The sequence below is a fragment of the Neofelis nebulosa genome, chromosome 17, assembly GCF_028018385.1.
Source record: "Neofelis nebulosa isolate mNeoNeb1 chromosome 17, mNeoNeb1.pri, whole genome shotgun sequence".
NCBI classification, from domain to species: Eukaryota; Metazoa; Chordata; class Mammalia; order Carnivora; family Felidae; genus Neofelis; species Neofelis nebulosa.
Window position 1 is genome coordinate 51,135,953 of NC_080798.1, and position 17,347 is coordinate 51,153,299.

At 40.7% G+C, this 17,347-nt stretch overlaps 1 protein-coding gene across 4 annotated transcripts in view; it reads left to right on the plus strand.

Moving 5' to 3' along the window:
• The window catches only part of CNTNAP4 (contactin associated protein family member 4), a 253,966-nt gene extending 239,065 nt beyond the window's left edge, over positions 1-14,901 (plus strand). For all 4 annotated transcript variants that reach the window (XM_058706373.1, XM_058706374.1, XM_058706375.1 and 1 more), the window contains 3 exons: positions 8,525-8,743; positions 9,078-9,149; positions 14,157-14,901. In XM_058706373.1, coding sequence (XP_058562356.1) covers positions 8,525-8,743; positions 9,078-9,149; positions 14,157-14,350 — 485 coding nt within the window. In that variant the 3' untranslated portion in view covers positions 14,351-14,901. The remainder of the gene's footprint in view (positions 1-8,524; positions 8,744-9,077; positions 9,150-14,156) is intronic.
• The last annotated feature ends 2,446 nt before the right edge of the window (positions 14,902-17,347 follow it).

Genomic DNA, 17,347 nt, shown 5'->3' on the forward strand with positions numbered 1-17,347 from the left:
TTTACTCCAGAAGAGCATATCATTAAAACGCATCTCACTCATACTGAAAAATAAGATTAAAGTCCAAATTGAGCAGTGAACTTTATAGTCTGAATCAACTCATTCTCCTAAAAGTATAGGTAAGAATTTATTTGCCATGTGCCTAAGGTGTGGATCTTGACCAAGGACTAATGGTCTGTTTGATCATTAATTCAAAGGAATTAATGTAATTCAAAGGAAAGTAATAATTTGTGGTCAAATTTGGTGTGGTATATGAATTTACAATAAAATATATGTAGTATATTATTATATTTTAATGTAGTATATTAATTTATAGTAAAATAGACACTAAAATGGAACTATTAATTTTCCAGAGAGTTGCTCAATCTTGAAATTCCTTATTATGTTAGTCCGGGTCCTCCAACAAGCAGTTGCCAAGACAAAATTAACCATGTGACGATTTTATTCAGGGGACACTTGTAAAGTAGGAGGTGGGGAGGGAGCTGGCCAAGAGCGGCAGAGCCATCAGATGGCCACGCACGCACCTCTGCCTCCAATGGAGGAGAGAGGGAAGGAAACTCGGAAGTATCCTGGAAGTCTGTGCAATCTAAGAAGGGTTGAGCAGTCTTTGGGGAGCCCTTGGGTCAGCCAGCTATCAGAGGAGTCTCCTGTTTCCTAAGAATGAGCCTGCCTTAGGAATCCCTGCTCTGATCAGCCACCGCTGGGAGCCAGCCACAGGAAGCATGGCCTTGGCCCAAGTATAAAGATGGGTTTCAGAGCCCAGCAGCAGGGGCCTTGGTCAGTTACCCTCCTCTAATTAGAGGTCTGCAATATTCTCACGGCCCCACGCTTATCAGATATATTTTTCCTTTTTGGAAGCCCCTTTGGCTCACTGATTCGTTTAGCACATGCTCTGTGATCACGTGTTATATTCACGAAGAGTGCCATTCGGCAAGGTGGACATTACACCTGTCCTCACAGAGCTTATGGTTAGCGGACATACACGTAACCGTCACACAAAAGGTTCCTGTGTATCTGATTGAGTATAATGTATCCTATGTTGCCTTAGATAAAATAGTTCCAAATTACCCTCCAAATTAAAATGAGTTAAAATATTTCTATCATCTTATGATTTCTGAATATTTCTTCTAAGGGGGCAGAATATAAACATTGATCAAGTATATATATTTTTTGGAGTTGTGATTTGTCTACCTTTTCAAGCCAAGAGTTAAGGAGATGACCATTCACTGCCATATTAGATGGAAACCCAGAAAGAAGGACATCTCTTCCCTCTTTCAACTTTCTCCGTTATGCATTTCTTAAATTTTGGAAGAACTATGGAGATAATTTTGGATTGTCCTGTGAACCAAGGTTACCAGTAGATACTCAAAAAGAAGGTAAATTTTAGAAACAGTACCAAACTGTAGTATGACAGCACAGAAACCATCTCCAACTCCCTGTTACACTTAAAAGACTAAGGACTCAATAACTTTGACAATAATGCTCAGTAATAGTTGGGGGCTGTGGTGGGGAAGTCAAGGCTTTAGCCAAGCAGTTTAGTTCAGATCCTCCTACTATCAACAGAGTACATTAAATCTGCTTTTCATGTTCATAATTCACTATAAAATTAAGCTCTGAATTCTGTATCTCAGTACTTTTATATGCTATAATAGTTTTATGATTTATTTTAGTAAAAGCTGGATGATTATTTTCGCTTACTCTGAGTAGTAGCTTTTGCATGTTAGAGGTCTAGATCAGTAGTGATTGTTCCTCTCTTCTGAGGATACAGAGCCAGGAGGTACCTCAGATTACTGCAGTGGAGATGAGGCCAGATGTAAATAATGTCTGTCATCAGCAAGGAACGGACAGCCACTCAGTCTCTACCGAAGAGCTGTAAAAACAATTTCCTGTGTGTCAGGAATCCTTTATGTAAAACGTGCTTCGGGGCCAAGAGGTGAGGAAAAATCAGATGACCTGAGTCCTGTCTGTGTAACTATATTGTGAGATGACACTTGAGATAGTCGTTATTTCACAAGCAAGTTTTAAAAGAGAAGTACAGCTTAGAACAGGAGAAATCTTGTTCTAAGTAAGAAATCTTAACATTTTTTTTCTTCATCAGGTTGATTTTTGAGTATTTTAACAGTTGGAATGTCATAGACTATCTTCAGTGCATACCGTGGCTTTAACCTTCTGGAGGCTTTGTTTCCGGAGAGTTAGCAGTACCATTTTGAATTGGCCATACCTAGAAACTGGAAAACACCTTTCTCCTCGTCATAGTACGTGAGCATTGATCAAAGTGTCATGTCCCAAACCCAGAGAACACTCCTGTTGCTGAAACATGTTCTCCGATTTTAATTATGGAGCAAATGGAATGGTAGACATTGGGATTTTGTCAGAGGCTCATGTAGTCACGAGGATGTCCTCCAGGTGGGAAGGATGAATGTGATCCTTTGACAACAAGATCACCCTCGTTGCTCTCATCTGGTAGTCAAACATAATGAAGCAGAGCTCTGCTTACACTTCAAAAAAAAAAAAAAACAAAACCAAATGAGAAAAGCGAAAGCCACAAATCCCAAATTATATATTTATCAGCTGCCAGATCTAGAAACCTTTGTACAGAGACGAAACCAGAATAATTTCTAAAATAAAAAAGAGAAGGCAGTTGTTTATTCCTTTCATTACTAGCCTGCTTTAAAATGTGACTGCACCAGGAATAAGTAAACAATAAAGCCATTATCAGGGACTTCCACTATAGTCTGAGTGACCTTATTAAAGAACAAGAATTGAAGGAAGAGAAAGAGAGGAGGAGGTTGGCAGGAGAGTGGCTACACGAGTTTGGGGCACAAAGCAAACAGAGCAAACAGTTTCCGGCCCAGTGATGAGCTGTGGGAGTGCTCAGAGTAAGAGCAGTGAGATGTGAATTCCGTTAGTGTCGTCTGTTAAGTATAATAGAGGGTTCGAGATGGTTTCCATGTCATCATAGTACAATTTAATGTCATTACCTAAAAAATTACACTCCTTGCTTGATATCTGCTAGTGATGCTTGTTAATGATGATTGGAGTTAAAAATTTGTTCCTGCGGTCCATTTCCTTTGTAAAAATGAGCGCTGGAGGACAGAGAGGAAGCCGTTTTCTTTCTTTCTGGTCTTCCTTCTAAAAAGGCAGACAGTCTGATGTCATCTCTCTGTCAAGTATGTTGTTCACAGGTTGTAAGTACGGACGCCGAAGTGAATGATTCCTCAATCAGCTCCTTTAAGAGAACTATTAACTTGAACATTATCCAAAAAGAGATCTCTCCAAGATGTCATTAATCAAAGGAGATATGGAGGTGTAAAGTTGTTTTGCTAACTCATTGAGATTTCGTTGGGTCACGATTCCACACATGAAAAAAAAAATCCCAATTAAGACCATTACATGATCGTGAAATCGCATAAAACCTCTCACGGAAAAATGTGCTCACATCTTGAATGATATAATTTAACCTAGTGTAAAATGACTGCAGAGTCACTGTTCAAAGGCTGAGTGAAGTTTACAGCTACTATCCATTACTTTGTTATGCCAGACATGTTATGGCGCGGGAACCATGACAGCAGAAATTCGTCGTCCATCGTGGTATGGGAAGAACCAGTCTGCCTCGAGACAGACTTGGTCCACAGCCCTCCGTAATTAATAGCCTGCGTTACCTTTGTTTTTATATCCAAAGCTCATTGCCAAATCAAGTTCTGAGTTCTGTTTATGGATTGTTTTTATGTTAGAAGAGTTTTCTAAAAGCCCGAAGATGTTTTTCACTCATTCTGTGCTGAGCGGTGGCTTCGGTATATTTAGAGGCAATGACCCATCGGGATCATTGATCTCTTCTGACGCTGCAGAGCCAGGAAGTGGCTCAGATTTCTGCAGTGGAGATTTAGGCCAGATGTAAATAAAGTGTGTGGTCAGAGGGAAGAGGGTGTCTAGTCCAGCTCTTAGAAGAGCTAGAGGAACACACGTCAGTCTCGATGCTATTCTATGGAAAACCTGCTTCAAAGCCAAAGGGGTATGTAAGATAGTTTAATCAGATTATTTAAGGACCCTGTGATTTTGTAAATGTCTTATGGCACTTAAGACAAGTTATGTCGAAAGCAAAAGAGAAGTACAGTCACCCAGAGATCTCTCACTATAAATAGCTTCTGTATTAATCAGATTTTCAAGGTGATATCTCAGTGCGGTAGGTTTGGTTGGCAAATAAATACCTTTTATGAAAAACTGCTTCCGCATCCATGTGGTGTATTTGCCGTCTGCTCCGCCATTTTGCTTTCCCATGAACTCTTGTCTAGGATCCTGGCCGTAATGGTATATAACAGTAAAAATGCCAGGCTCCTCCTCTGATTTATTGCACCATGTTCCGGCAAGGCTTTTAATCTGATCGTCATAGATTAAAGATACTGAGATCCTTTTTAAATAAGGCCCCCCTTCATAGGTATGGCCAAACCACTTGGTTTTGTTTTCTGAGGTTTTCTGTTTGTTTGTTAAGGAGAGCCACAAGAAATTCCATGAAGCATTCTTTGCAATTATTCTTCCATTTACGTCACACCTTTTACAGAAACAGTCCTCTTACTACGTGTGGAAAGGCACTTCGTACACATTTTAATTCCTCGGTACCCTCTTTTTCTTGTAGATCTTTTGTTAAAAGGTTTCTTCTCTAACAAAGCAGGAGTCATTCCGTTTGTTGGAAAGTACAATTGAGGCTGATTTTTTAATAGGCAAGATCACCCAAACATCTGAGTCAGTAAGGATGTTTACGACCAGAAACATCCAAAACATGATTGTCTTCTCAGGGTTTGTGTAAAGCAGGAGACAGTGGTGTCGGCATCTCAGGAGTCAGGTAACAGGAAAGATAGAGATTTTTGCTCGTTGGCTTTGTTAGTGCAGTTGTCGATGTCTAGCAAAGATATCTAATGCTATGTATTTCTAAGGCCAGCTTTGCTTATGAACAACATATTATAACTGTTAATTTTGCCTGGTCTCAGTTCTGGGGGGTAGGGGGTGGCTGCAAAGCCCCTGTGCTCTGCCTTCACTCCTAATTCCCACCCATTGACTCTCCTGCAAATAGGAGTTGCTGGTCCAGCCCAGCAGGCAGGGGGGAGCATTAGAGGTTGTCAGTGAAGAGAGCCTTGGGTGACCCCCGTGCGCCCTGGTTGGAAGAGTCTGGACCAGCCTGCGAGAGTCTCTGGGGAACACCCTGAATTATGTAGATCCCTCCTCTCCACTTGGAAATGCTTGGCTTACAGAGATCTCTGGGACCCCCGTGGGGAAAGGTCAGCATTGAAAACGTCACTGTGCCCAGTCCCCCCCTTTGCCAAAGAGGGAGTGACCTGAAACTTGAGGAGTTCCTGAGTCCTGCTGACGATGACCTGAGGTTTGAGTCCTCTCTGGCTGGAGGTTAGGGGTGCCTGGCCCGTACCCTCCCTGACGTGGGGCAGCTACATTGTCTACCTTCTCTAGATGTCAGCCGCCTAAGGAAACCAGTGACTGACAATCACCTGGCGGAGGAGAAAAACATCTCTATTCTTAAGACTCACAACAATGAAACGGGAGAAGAAACAAAGCCACCGAATCACTCCCTATCACAATGGGCATATTCAGGGAGACGGACACCATCTGATGAGACTTAGTAAGACCCCTTGCTTCCAGCAAAGCAAAAAAAAGACCTTGAGGAACTAAAAAGGTGTGACTGTTCCAGACTCAAAGTCAGTAGGAAAGAGTGATGTTTGTTGAAACGTGAACTCATCACCTAGAAGATCAAGTGATGAAGGCTTCGACTCACACAATATTAGGTCCTAAAGGATAGAAATCAGGCTGGAAAAGTAAAACAGCTTAGAGAAAATGCAGAGAAGATGTGGTGTGAATAATCAGCAGACCAATAGGATAAAGAAGAGGAAGGAGAAGCAGGTTACAACACTTGGCAGGCTAACGAAAAACCTTGTGTCTCCAGATGAGAAGGGCCCACCATATTCTATGCAAAATTCCTAACACACAGGGAATCTTGCAAAATTTAAGAAAGAAGTGATGGAGCCAGAAGATGCTGGAATAATATCTCCAGACCACTAAGGGAACAGGGCTCTGAAGAATCAACCTTAAAATAGACGCGCAAAAATCACCCAATCCATCAAGATAAATTTCTGTTCCAGACGCACTCCATCACATTTGCTAATTGATTTATTCAGAGCATTACCACTCTTCAAAATTTTCATTAGTTCCTGTTTCTATGTTTATTTTCTCTCTCTGCTGCTAGAATGTAACATGCTTGATATGCGCGGAATTTATTTCCTGTATCTGTAGCTCTTAAAACAAAAATTAATTGATTAACTGCCCACTTTACGTTTTAAGAGTTTAAAGTCTTTTATACCGTAACTTGTAATTTGAAAAATGTTTTTACTTAAAGGTGTAGTTTTTAAGATTCATCTCAGATCAGATTTGTACCAGAGAAGTGAATCTCATCTATTTACATTTTTCGGGGAGGGGGGAGTGTTCAAAAGATAAGATTTTTCTTTTTTTTTTTTTTTTTTTTAAATTTTTTTTTCAACGTTTTTTATTTATTTTTGGGACAGAGAGAGACAGAGCATGAACAGGGGAGGGGCAGAGAGAGAGGGAGACACAGAACCGGAAACAGGCTCCAGGCTCCGAGCCATCAGCCCAGAGCCTGACGCGGGGCTCGAACTCACAGACCGCGAGATCGTGACCTGGCTGAAGTCGGACGCTTAACCGACTGCGCCACCCAGGCGCCCCATGATTTTTCAAAAGCCTATCGGAATTGTAATCAAGATTTTAACACTGTAGAATAAATGTGAAAAGCACTGTCCTGATTATGTTGTTTTTAATGTATATTTCCTGTTCCTTTCTTATTAAAGTAAAAAACCTCCAAAGCAAGAATGCTGCCTTTCTAAACATAAATATGCTTGAATGTATATCCATTCAAATGAGTGAATGCTGTGTGTTGGAACTAAGTTAGTTCTTGGTTTCCACACATGCACGACACGGCTTCTGTGGAACAACATAATGCCGGGGAGTTGAGGGTCTCCCGTAGGTTCAAGGAGCCAGTCTGGGTGCAGTGAGGCAGGATGGCCTGGTAGTAAGAATATGACTTTCGGAGGTAGAGCCCCTGAGCCTGATTGCCATACATCCAGTGTAATCAGGTCAGGCTCATTCGGAGCTGACACGCCAAGAGTCACTTGAAGAATAGTTGCTCTCCAGCCAAACAAACTAATAACAAAATAAATCAGCAGCCCTGCAGAAGATATGAACAGAGTGAAGAAAACAATGTGCCAATCAGAAAGTGGTTCATAAATAGAAGAGTCTTGTGATTTGGAGCCCAACAGGCCTGACTCCCGAGCAGAATGCCGATGGCTGTGTGGCCTCAGGCCATCACTGCAGTTTTGAACCCACGCGTCTCGCCTGTGTGACTGACTGGGATGAGATCCTGGCGACTACTGGAAGCTGTCAACACAGACGTGCAAATCCCTTAGAACGGTGCCATTGTAAACACCCAATAAATACTAAACATCTTTTTTTTTTTTTAAGAGAAGAGTGTCAAATTGTGTCTGTGTCCTTGTATATGCAGTGCAGGAGACATTAGTCCTCCTTTTTTATGGTCATATTGGGTGGGGAGGTGCTCTATGGTCTGGTCACATTTGAACTTTAAAACTATAGTTACTTCCCCTGGTTTAGATTTCAGGCTCGCCACACACAAAATGTAAATATATTCTTCACTCTAAAATCATAAATTAGTATTCCGCCATTCAAGCCAATCTCTGTTCCATCATAGTCCCAGAGAAACTCAACTCTGGTTAATGTCGGGGAGGGGTTTTCTGTCTAGAGGGGCCACACATGTTTCTGCCCGAGTGACAGCAGCCCTGAAACAGGGAGTGAGGTGTGGACGCTTTCACTGCTGTGCATGAGGAATTAGGGTGACTCTAGACACTTTGGGGTGTAGGCTTCCCACCTGATAACATCTTCCCCCTGCGTGTTTGGATGGGGCCAGAGAATACCAGACGGCTTTCAGCCAGACCGAGCTGTCTGCTTGGGCAGTTAACAGGAGAACTCTAGAAGCTCCATTTTCCCTCTAGCTCCTGTGATGGTTGTGACTTACGTCTCAAAGGCTGAGCTGAATTCATTTCCAAATCGGGAAGCACTTTGATCTCTTGAACATTGACTGCAAGCCCTATCACAAATCACGTTAATCATCTATTTTTAAATGTAACATCTCACGAACCCTCATCAGTTCAAAACCTGGCTCATCCGTCCGGAGGCTTCAATCGTTTCCAGATCACCATATCATATTAAATTAGCCATACTTAAAAACTTGCTTTCGTTAACCTCAGGAGGCTCACCGGTAGTCACGGAGAGACTTGACGGACCTGACTCTTTTAATAAAGACCCAAGAAAGGGGAGTTTAGTCCACTGCATGTCTATTGTTACTGTATTATCAGACTCAGAACATTCCATCTCTAGCCTTGCCTGTTTGCTCTTGCACGATTATTAATATTTTGGTGTTTCTTTGGATTTCCAGAGTACAGTGACGTAGACCAGGAGACAGCCCTGGCCGGTGCACAGGGCTTCCTGGGCTGTCTGTCCGCGGTGCAGCTCAGCCACGTGGCCCCTCTGAAGGCCGCACTGCAGCCTAGCCACCCGGCCCCTGTCACCGTCTCAGGACATGTGACAGAGTCCAGCTGTGTGTCCCAGGCTGGCACTGATGCCACATCAAGGGAGAGGACACACTCGTTTGCAGGTAGGGGAATGGCTCCTCCTTTGCAGTAACAAACGCACTTGTCCCCTGGGTGTTGAATCTTCTGATGCCGCTGTTGGCAATGCGTTCTCAAGGTGGCCTCCCCAGATTGGTTTTGTTTAACTTCCAACCCATTTCTCTTCTAGATCCTCAGTGCCTTATCCATGTGAGCCACTGCAGTTGATGCTGCTGAGGTTAAAAAAAAAAATCACAGAGATCCCACACTGATTAAATGTTTTCAGATTTTTTTCCCCCCAAATTTCTTCTTTTTACTTGGCTCTATCCCTCCCTCCCACTTTTTTTTTTTTTTTTTTTTTTTTTTATCCTTTTACTGCAGATCATTCCGGAACAAGAGATGACAGAGAACCCCTAGCTAATGCAATCAGAAGTGACTCTGCAGTAATTGGAGGTAACAGAAGGCGTGAATGAACTCTTCTTTGGTACTTCTCATCTCTAGGAGTGGGGAATAGTTAGCACTAGAGAAACGGTGGGGAATCCACACACATCCCCACTGCGGGACACTGGATCCTGAGGTCAATGGCGGGGGTGGTTTATTATTTATACTGGGTTGTCTTTTAGAGTCTTCTTGAATTCATGAATTCCTTGAAGATTTTCAGTATACATAATTGATCATTTCCCTGAAGTGCCACACTCATAGAGTTGCTATTCTGTGTAAAACTGAACATCATTTAACTTGAAAATGGCCTTCTACAATCCCTAAGGAATTCTGAATATATTTGGGGAGGTACTATTTCTGTTGGCTTCGTGGATTTTGCCGTATTGTTTCCACAAGAGTTTACGTAAAAAGTAGGAAAAACCTGAGATTAACACTGGGAACATACATTTTATGTTGTGTTAATACTCAATGAAATGGGTATTTCCGTGGTTTAGATGCTCACATCAGTGAATATAACACTTTTAGTTGCATTTTTTTATCAAATATTAGGCCAGTGGAAGGAAAGTGGTTTGTAGTTATTTTAAATTGCAGAATTAACACAAAAAAATTTAAAGTATACCTTCCTGGCAATGAAACAGCATGTTCTCTGAGGCACAATTTATTCAGAGCCAACCCCCAAAATATACCTTTTTCTTCCTGATGAATGATCTTCAGAAAGTAATTAATCAGATAATGGAAATGCTAAGTGACTTACCTTTTCTTCACACTTTGCATATGAGATGAACATAAAAAATAAACAGTTATTACATTGCCAGATAATGTGATTTCACTTTAACTTGGGCAGTTGATGTGGGCTTTATGTCTGGTCCGTTTTTGTTCTATTTTTTTACATCTTTTTTTTTAATTTTTTTTTTTCAACGTTTTTTATTTATTTTTGGGACAGAGAGAGACAGAGCATGAACGGGGGAGGGGCAGAGAGAGAGGGAGACACAGAATCGGAAACAGGCTCCAGGCTCTGAGCCATCAGCCCAGAGCCTGACGCGGGGCTCGAACTCACGGACCGCGAGATCGTGACCTGGCTGAAGTCGGACGCTTAACCGACTGCGCCACCCAGGCGCCCCTTTTACATCTTTACTCATTCAGACATCAACTTCCTTGAAGTCGTTAGGATTTTACTTAAACAGAGAATAGTACTAGTCATATCTTTGTGAGGATGTTAACATCCTCATTGCCATTTCAGTTGCTTTTCTTTTTATCAGATTAATGGTGTATAAATTAAAGATACATAAGATAGAATTCCCATTTAGTCATATGATAAGCAAAAAACAAACAGCAGTAAATCCCTCCGAAAGGAGTAGTTAATAACTGAGTGTCTAAAAGAAAATACATTAATATATTATTAAAAATACATTATGTGGTAAAAACTCATTTGAAGCTATAGCAATTAACGTGCTTAACATTTTCACATTTTTATTTTTTTAATGTTTTTATTTATTTTTTTTTAAATTTTTTTTTTTCAAAGTTTTTTTTTTTTTTTAATTTATTTTTGGGACAGAGAGAGACAGAGCATGAATGGGGGAGGGGCAGAGAGAGAGGGAGACACAGAATCGGAAACAGGCTCCAGGCTCCGAGCCATCAGCCCAGAGCCTGACGCGGGGCTCGAACTCACGGACCGCGAGATCGTGACCTGGCTGAAGTCGGATGCTTAACCGACTGCGCCACCCAGGCGCCCCTGTTTTTATTTATTTTTGAGAGAGAGACAGAATACTAGTGAGGGAGGGGCAGAGAGAGAGGGAGACACAGAATCCAAAGCAGGCTCCAGGCTCCGAGCTGTCAGCACAGAGCCCGACGCGGGGTTCAAACTCACAAACCGCGAGATCATGCCTTGAGCCGAAGTCGGCCGCTCAACCGAGTGAGCCGCCCAGGCGCCCCAATGTGCTTAACATTTTAAATGACGATTCCTTGTCAAAGAAATTGTCTCAGTCTCCCAGTGGTGCTTTTTCCATACATTTAACTGGTATAGATATAGGGAGACACAGATTCACAGATATACATAGAGAATGACTGGACAGTCAAGCCAGTATTAGAGCACAATATTGAATCTTTAGAATATTGTTGCTTTGGGCAAAGATCATTGGTAATATTTACAGAATATAGGAGGGGTATATTGATAAGTCATTCTCTGTTCCTGTGGAATGGAAACATGTTATAGGTCGTCTCTGAAATCTGTCTTGGCTCAAATACGTACAGCAGAGAAAGACAGTGTGGAAGGTGTGTGCAGCTTGGGAACTGAGGGCCTGGGAACACGTGGTGTCTGCTTCTGCTCATTGCTCAGACAAAGCTTCAGAAGCAGAGCAGTTGATCATGGCCGTTGAAGCTCAGAAGGCCTTGTCTCGGGACCACATGCAATTTATCTGCTAAATCACAGAATATCATCCTCCAGGGTGTTTCTCCATCTGGTAGCATCACGGTATAATTCTTCGCCCGTTGTCTCGTTACTCGTAAATTGCGCCCACTGTGTAACAATAATTAATCCATTTAAAATTTCTCCAAATTGGCTAATCGCCCTATGTCCTACATTTTAGATCATCTTTTTCTTCACTTACAAACACTGAATAATGTAAGATGGGAAAATTGTTCAGTAAGACTTTTTTAACCGTGACCCAGATATTACAGAGGGTTTCTGGCCAGGCTACACAGATATGGATGGTGAGAATTAGACAAAGAGAAAGCTACCTAATTTCCTCATAAAAACATTCACACAGAGCTTCAGATGGCAATGTCACAGAGCACAGTGGTTTGCCGTATTTTATTTAGTGTATTTTTTTTTTTTTTGGTATAGCAGGTTAAATCAAGGTTTTTGTTGGATGTGACAAATCCTGACATGACACCTTCCCCAAATTAAAGGAGATAAGTCACATATATGAAACAAACTAGTTCCAGAGTCCCCCCATGATTATGACCATCTGGATGTCCTGTCTGGGCCACTGTAATATTGATATTTATTTTATAATTGCTGTAGCCTGGTCTCTACTATACCTCATCAGTTTTTCATATTGAAATAATTCAGAATATCTCTCTTGAAACAAGAGACCTAAATTAAGAGGCCAGACAATAGAAATATTTATAGCGACTCAACTGATGAGAGGCAAAATATATAACAACAAATGATATTCTGATTAAAATTATTATTTATTAATATGACTAATAATAAAAATAACTGTATCCTTTAGTAAATTCTTCAGATTTCAAGTGCAGAATTTGGTTGCCACATTTATGTTAGACTTATATGAGCAAGGAATTACTGTCCTTCTCAGGTAAGCCCGACCCAACCTAACATTGGCTTAGCCATTGGCAATATTATATAATTTGCTGTAGTGAATTTAATTGCCCATTAAATCATGTGCTCAGGAGTCCACTGTGATTGGTGAGAACCTTCAATGTGTTGGCTTGGTCGGTTTCCATTAGAGTTCTATGCCCCCGACTTAAACTGGCATGAAGAATTCCTAGCTTTACAATATGACACTTGATCCACATTGCTGTTTTCATTGTGCCTATTTTTGTCTGAAAACAACTTCATCGGTTAATACCTCTACCGTTTTCATCAGAAAAGTCCAAGTGTTAGGAAACTCTCAAACTCATGGTGACAGGCAATAGTTTTCCACATTCTCTTTCTCATCTGAAAGCTTGACTTTTATCACTGGCGACATATACTGTCAGTTGTTTTTCTTCAAGTGACAGACTCACTTCACACGTTTTAGAGAAAATATCTGCCAAATATCCAAGTCAAAACAACCATAGTTTGTCAGTCATTCTTTCAAATAAAAATGGTGTTCCATGAAGCGAAAAGTAAGTAGTTGAGCTCACAAGTTAGCTGTTCACACAGGCGCTCTTCCTGGAGACAGCCATCATACTTGGAGATCCATCCAAAGTACTTTCTACCTCATTGCCCAAAATGTTAAAAAGGCTTATAGCCAAAAGGTCAGTATTTCATAAAATAAGTAATTTTTAGGGCTTCATTAAGGACACTCTTAAAATGAATCTGGCTTGCTTTTTTTTTTCTTTTTTGTGGGATTGCCTGGCAATCTAACGCCTTCTGCCTTATGAATTCCACGACCGCTTTTACGGTTCGGTAGCCTTGCCTTAATTCGTGCGAAGGTACCAGGAATTTTACCTAACCCTGTTTTACATTAATAGTGGATATGTCAACACAATGAGAGAGGCATCTTGGAATTATTATGAAAATAGCTTTGACCCTGTGGATCTCCTCAAAGTGTCCTGAGGACCAACAGGGATTCACAGAACACGCTTTGAAGAACTACTAGCCCGATGTAACGCCAAGGTCGATAACCATATGTTGGCATAGCTAAGAACTGTGGTATTTAAATATTTTATTAACAACCAGATGTTTCAAAATACCAATATTTCTCCTACAGAAATAATCGAAATAATCTATGTTATCTGTGTCAATATATTTCACTAGTCAGGATTATTCATATACATATATCCTGTTCCTCCTATTCAACAGTATGACAGACTATTGAGAATCAACTGAATTACAGTGTTTAAATATTGAAGTACAAAAACACATTTAATTATTTTACAACATTACTACTATCTGTAAATTTAAAATAATAACAATTTGTGTATTAATATGCAGTGACCAACCACATGGTCTTAGAGACATGTCAGTAACATCTTGCGTTATATGTAAATGCACTAAAAATTCGAAAAATAAGTGGAAATGCACTAAATAAATCCAATATCATATGCATGCAGAATAAATGGAGGTGAACCCCCAGGGCTGATAGAGGAACTCAGAGACAGACAGAGTCGGGTATATTATGACACCACCCGATCCAGAAATACCTGAGGTTTTGATATTTTTAATTCATATCTACTAGATGCTTGATGTATGTAGAAAATGATTTTATCATGACTTATTAAGCAACGAAGTCGGCAGGGCTTCCGTTTGGACAAAAGTTCTGACTCTGTGTTGTTTTTCTCTTCCCTCCCCAGGTCTGATAGCGGTTGTGATCTTTATCTTGCTGTGCATTGCTGCCATTGCTGTTCGCATTTATCAGCAGAAAAGGTTATACAAAAGAAATGAGGCAAAAAGGTCAGAGAATGTAGACAGTGCCGAGGCTGTTTTGAAAAGTGAGCTTAATATACAAAGTGCAGTCAGTGAAAATCAGAAAGAGTACTTCTTCTGATTGGCAGCTGTGTTTTAACTTACAAACCCGACAGTCTGTTTTAATAGCCGGGGGCTCTCAACGGACAAGAACATGTTCTGCCACTGAATGTACACGCAATTGATTTGCAGCACTGCCGTCTTGCCATATCCAGACTCGAGATGGCTCCAGGAGGCCTCATCCAGTGATGTATTTCCCATAGCAGTCGTTCTACAGACCAAGGGATGAGATACCGCTCTTAATTTCCGACTGTTCTGATAGGATCTAAAACGGAAGTTTAACTCACTTGATGACTACGGTTTTTAAACGTGAAGACCGTATCCCTGGTCTCTCAACCGTGTGGTACGTAAGTTTTGTTAGAGGTAAAAATCAAAATTGGACAATACGGACCTTGCTTTACTGGAGAACATGCTCGTGTTTGCTTTAGTGTCCCCATGGTGTTATTAATAGACCTGGAAATGCTTCTAAGATCCTGTTTGGCTGGTGTTTGCATCTTCAGTGGCCAAAAGTATATAAAACCCCTTTGCCTTTCTCTGTGTTACATTCAATACAGCTTATCAATAGTCTTGAAAGATGTTGTGTTGTCATTGGTTTGTTTTGATTGTTCTTTTTCTATTTGACTTCTCTTAATGATTTGGAATACCTTAGGTTTTGAGTGTCAGACTTCAGCTCTGAATGTAAAATTCATATGCAACCAGACTCGGAAAGTGCTTTGGTTGTCAGCGTGCGATGTCTTGCCTTTTAAAATTTTCATAATCTGCTATCATTGTTCAGTAGTGGCGGGAGGTAAGACCCTGGATAATGCCAATTTCCCAAAGAATGTGAAATGTTCGCAACTCTTCAACTTGTCAACATAAAAACCACAACTCTTAACAATGCACAAATTTTATTTACAACTGTAATATCTCATATGAAACACACCTTTGAGAATATTTTCCCCAAACCTTATGCCAGTTTTCTTTATAGGTTTGTTCTTGTGTTTTTCTAAAGTTTATCACCAAATTTTCTTTGATCTCCCTTGACTGTATTCCGTGGGGAATGTTTCTTATGTATTAGAAAAAAAAAAAAAAAGACAGCTGGAAGTGGAGAGCTCCATTCCCCATCCTAAAACATATACTCCTTCAGGCATACATTTTTCTGTGCCCTGACCTCCGGGACAGATTTTGTAAAATATAAGCTGCAGCCACGCCCCCCTCCCCTACTTTCTCCAAAAGCAGTTGAGTGGTTACAGAGTGCTCACTCTATGGGGTGATGGCGTATTGCATGATTTATGCTTCGTCTGCCATTCTGTCATCTCTCATTTATGGTGACGGGGTAATTTCTCGAAAAGTACCAACAATCAATATAACCTGCTAACTAGTGCATTCTGATTAGGGTGTATATACATACCAAGAGATCATAGAATTATCAGTGACCTTAGGAAACTTGTTGCAATAATTGGTTTTGAGGCAAAGCAAACAAGGTGCATGCATGTAGTTCTCTTTAAATTTCATAAGCCAGTTATATAATAAAGGCACTTTGCTGTTTATGATCACGCTGCCTGGGTGCCTGGCAAGGAACAGTTGGATCCCTTAGTTCGTCCACACCAGAACAATTTGGGAATACATAAATTAATCATCTTACTTTCCTTCTCAACCTCCTTACAAAAGCTGCCTGTCTTTTCCATAGCTCTGTACCCATTTTGCTGTTTCTGTAAATGCCTGACTAAATCTTAGGATATGAATTAACATAGTAGTTTATGAAGGACCGATGTTGATGAGTGGCATACTTTCTTCTTTTTAATTGAAAGACTTGAAGAATCGAACACAGAAGTGCTAGTTTTTATTTGATGCAAAGCTGAATACAAGCATCCTAACGGCCCTGAATCTGTTAGAATTGTTCATGTGATTTAGTAGCCGCATTAACCTGGTTGGGAGTGTAGACAGGTTTATAGATGGTGAAGCCTCGTGGTACTGTGTGGTCCGCACCACTAGAAGCTGCAACGTGATGGCCTCACAACGCATTGATTCGTCATTTGTCATGATTTTCAGTTCCGGGTTTGTAATCTATTCTTTCTTTTTTCTTAATAAAATGCACTTTTGAAGTTAAAATGCAGGATATATTTTAAGAGACGTTGTATAAAGGTTTAAACTGAGGGAATGATACTGGATTTTCATTTTCTTAAAACAGTAAAAAGACGTGTAGATGTCCACCTCCTTTACTGGCGGTCTGTGTTTTTTAAGCCTTTTGGTACATCCCGTGATTATTATGAATTATTAACAAAAACTGCATTTATCATGTATTTTCCTTTGAAATGGACACAAAAATGGCAGGAGAAAACAGAAAAAGGTTTACTGATTATGACAGGTGAGGGCAGTTGAACGACATTTAAAGTTTTGCCGGAGGCGACCCTTTGTCAGCAACTGTTTGTTGAAATATTCTGTGTGTTTGAACGGGGCTTGATCCTTTTACTTCCAGAGAGCTTGGCCAGTGAGGCTACACTGACAGACCAGATTATGTCGAAGGATACTGTGCACCCTTCTATAATATAAAAGTTTTTAAAAAGTCCCTTATCTGTGATTTCACAGGAACACAATATATAATTAACATTCTCTTTTTAAGAAGACGAACTTCCTAATCTCATTAAATTCCAATGTGCTAATATGCAAATAGAGTGGAGTTAATGTGGCATTGAATACTCGCCTCTATGAAATAGGGGTCATCTGTGGGAAATGACATCTTAATTTTGTGGAAGCCGTGCCACTTAAATGGCCCTTGACCACTCTAGCAAATAGCTTCGTTTTTAAAAAATTCCGTTCCCAAGGGGGCTCCTGGGTGGCTCAGTTGGTTAAGCATCCCACTCCTCATTTTGGCCCAGGTCGTGATCTCATGGTTCCTCTGCTGACAGCACAGAACCTGCTTGGGATTCTCTCTCTCCCTCTCTGTCTCTGTCTCTGTCTCTCTCTCTCTCTCTCTCTCTCTCTCTCTCTGTGCCCCCCACCCCTTGTGCTTGATTTCTCTCTCTCTCAAAATAAATAT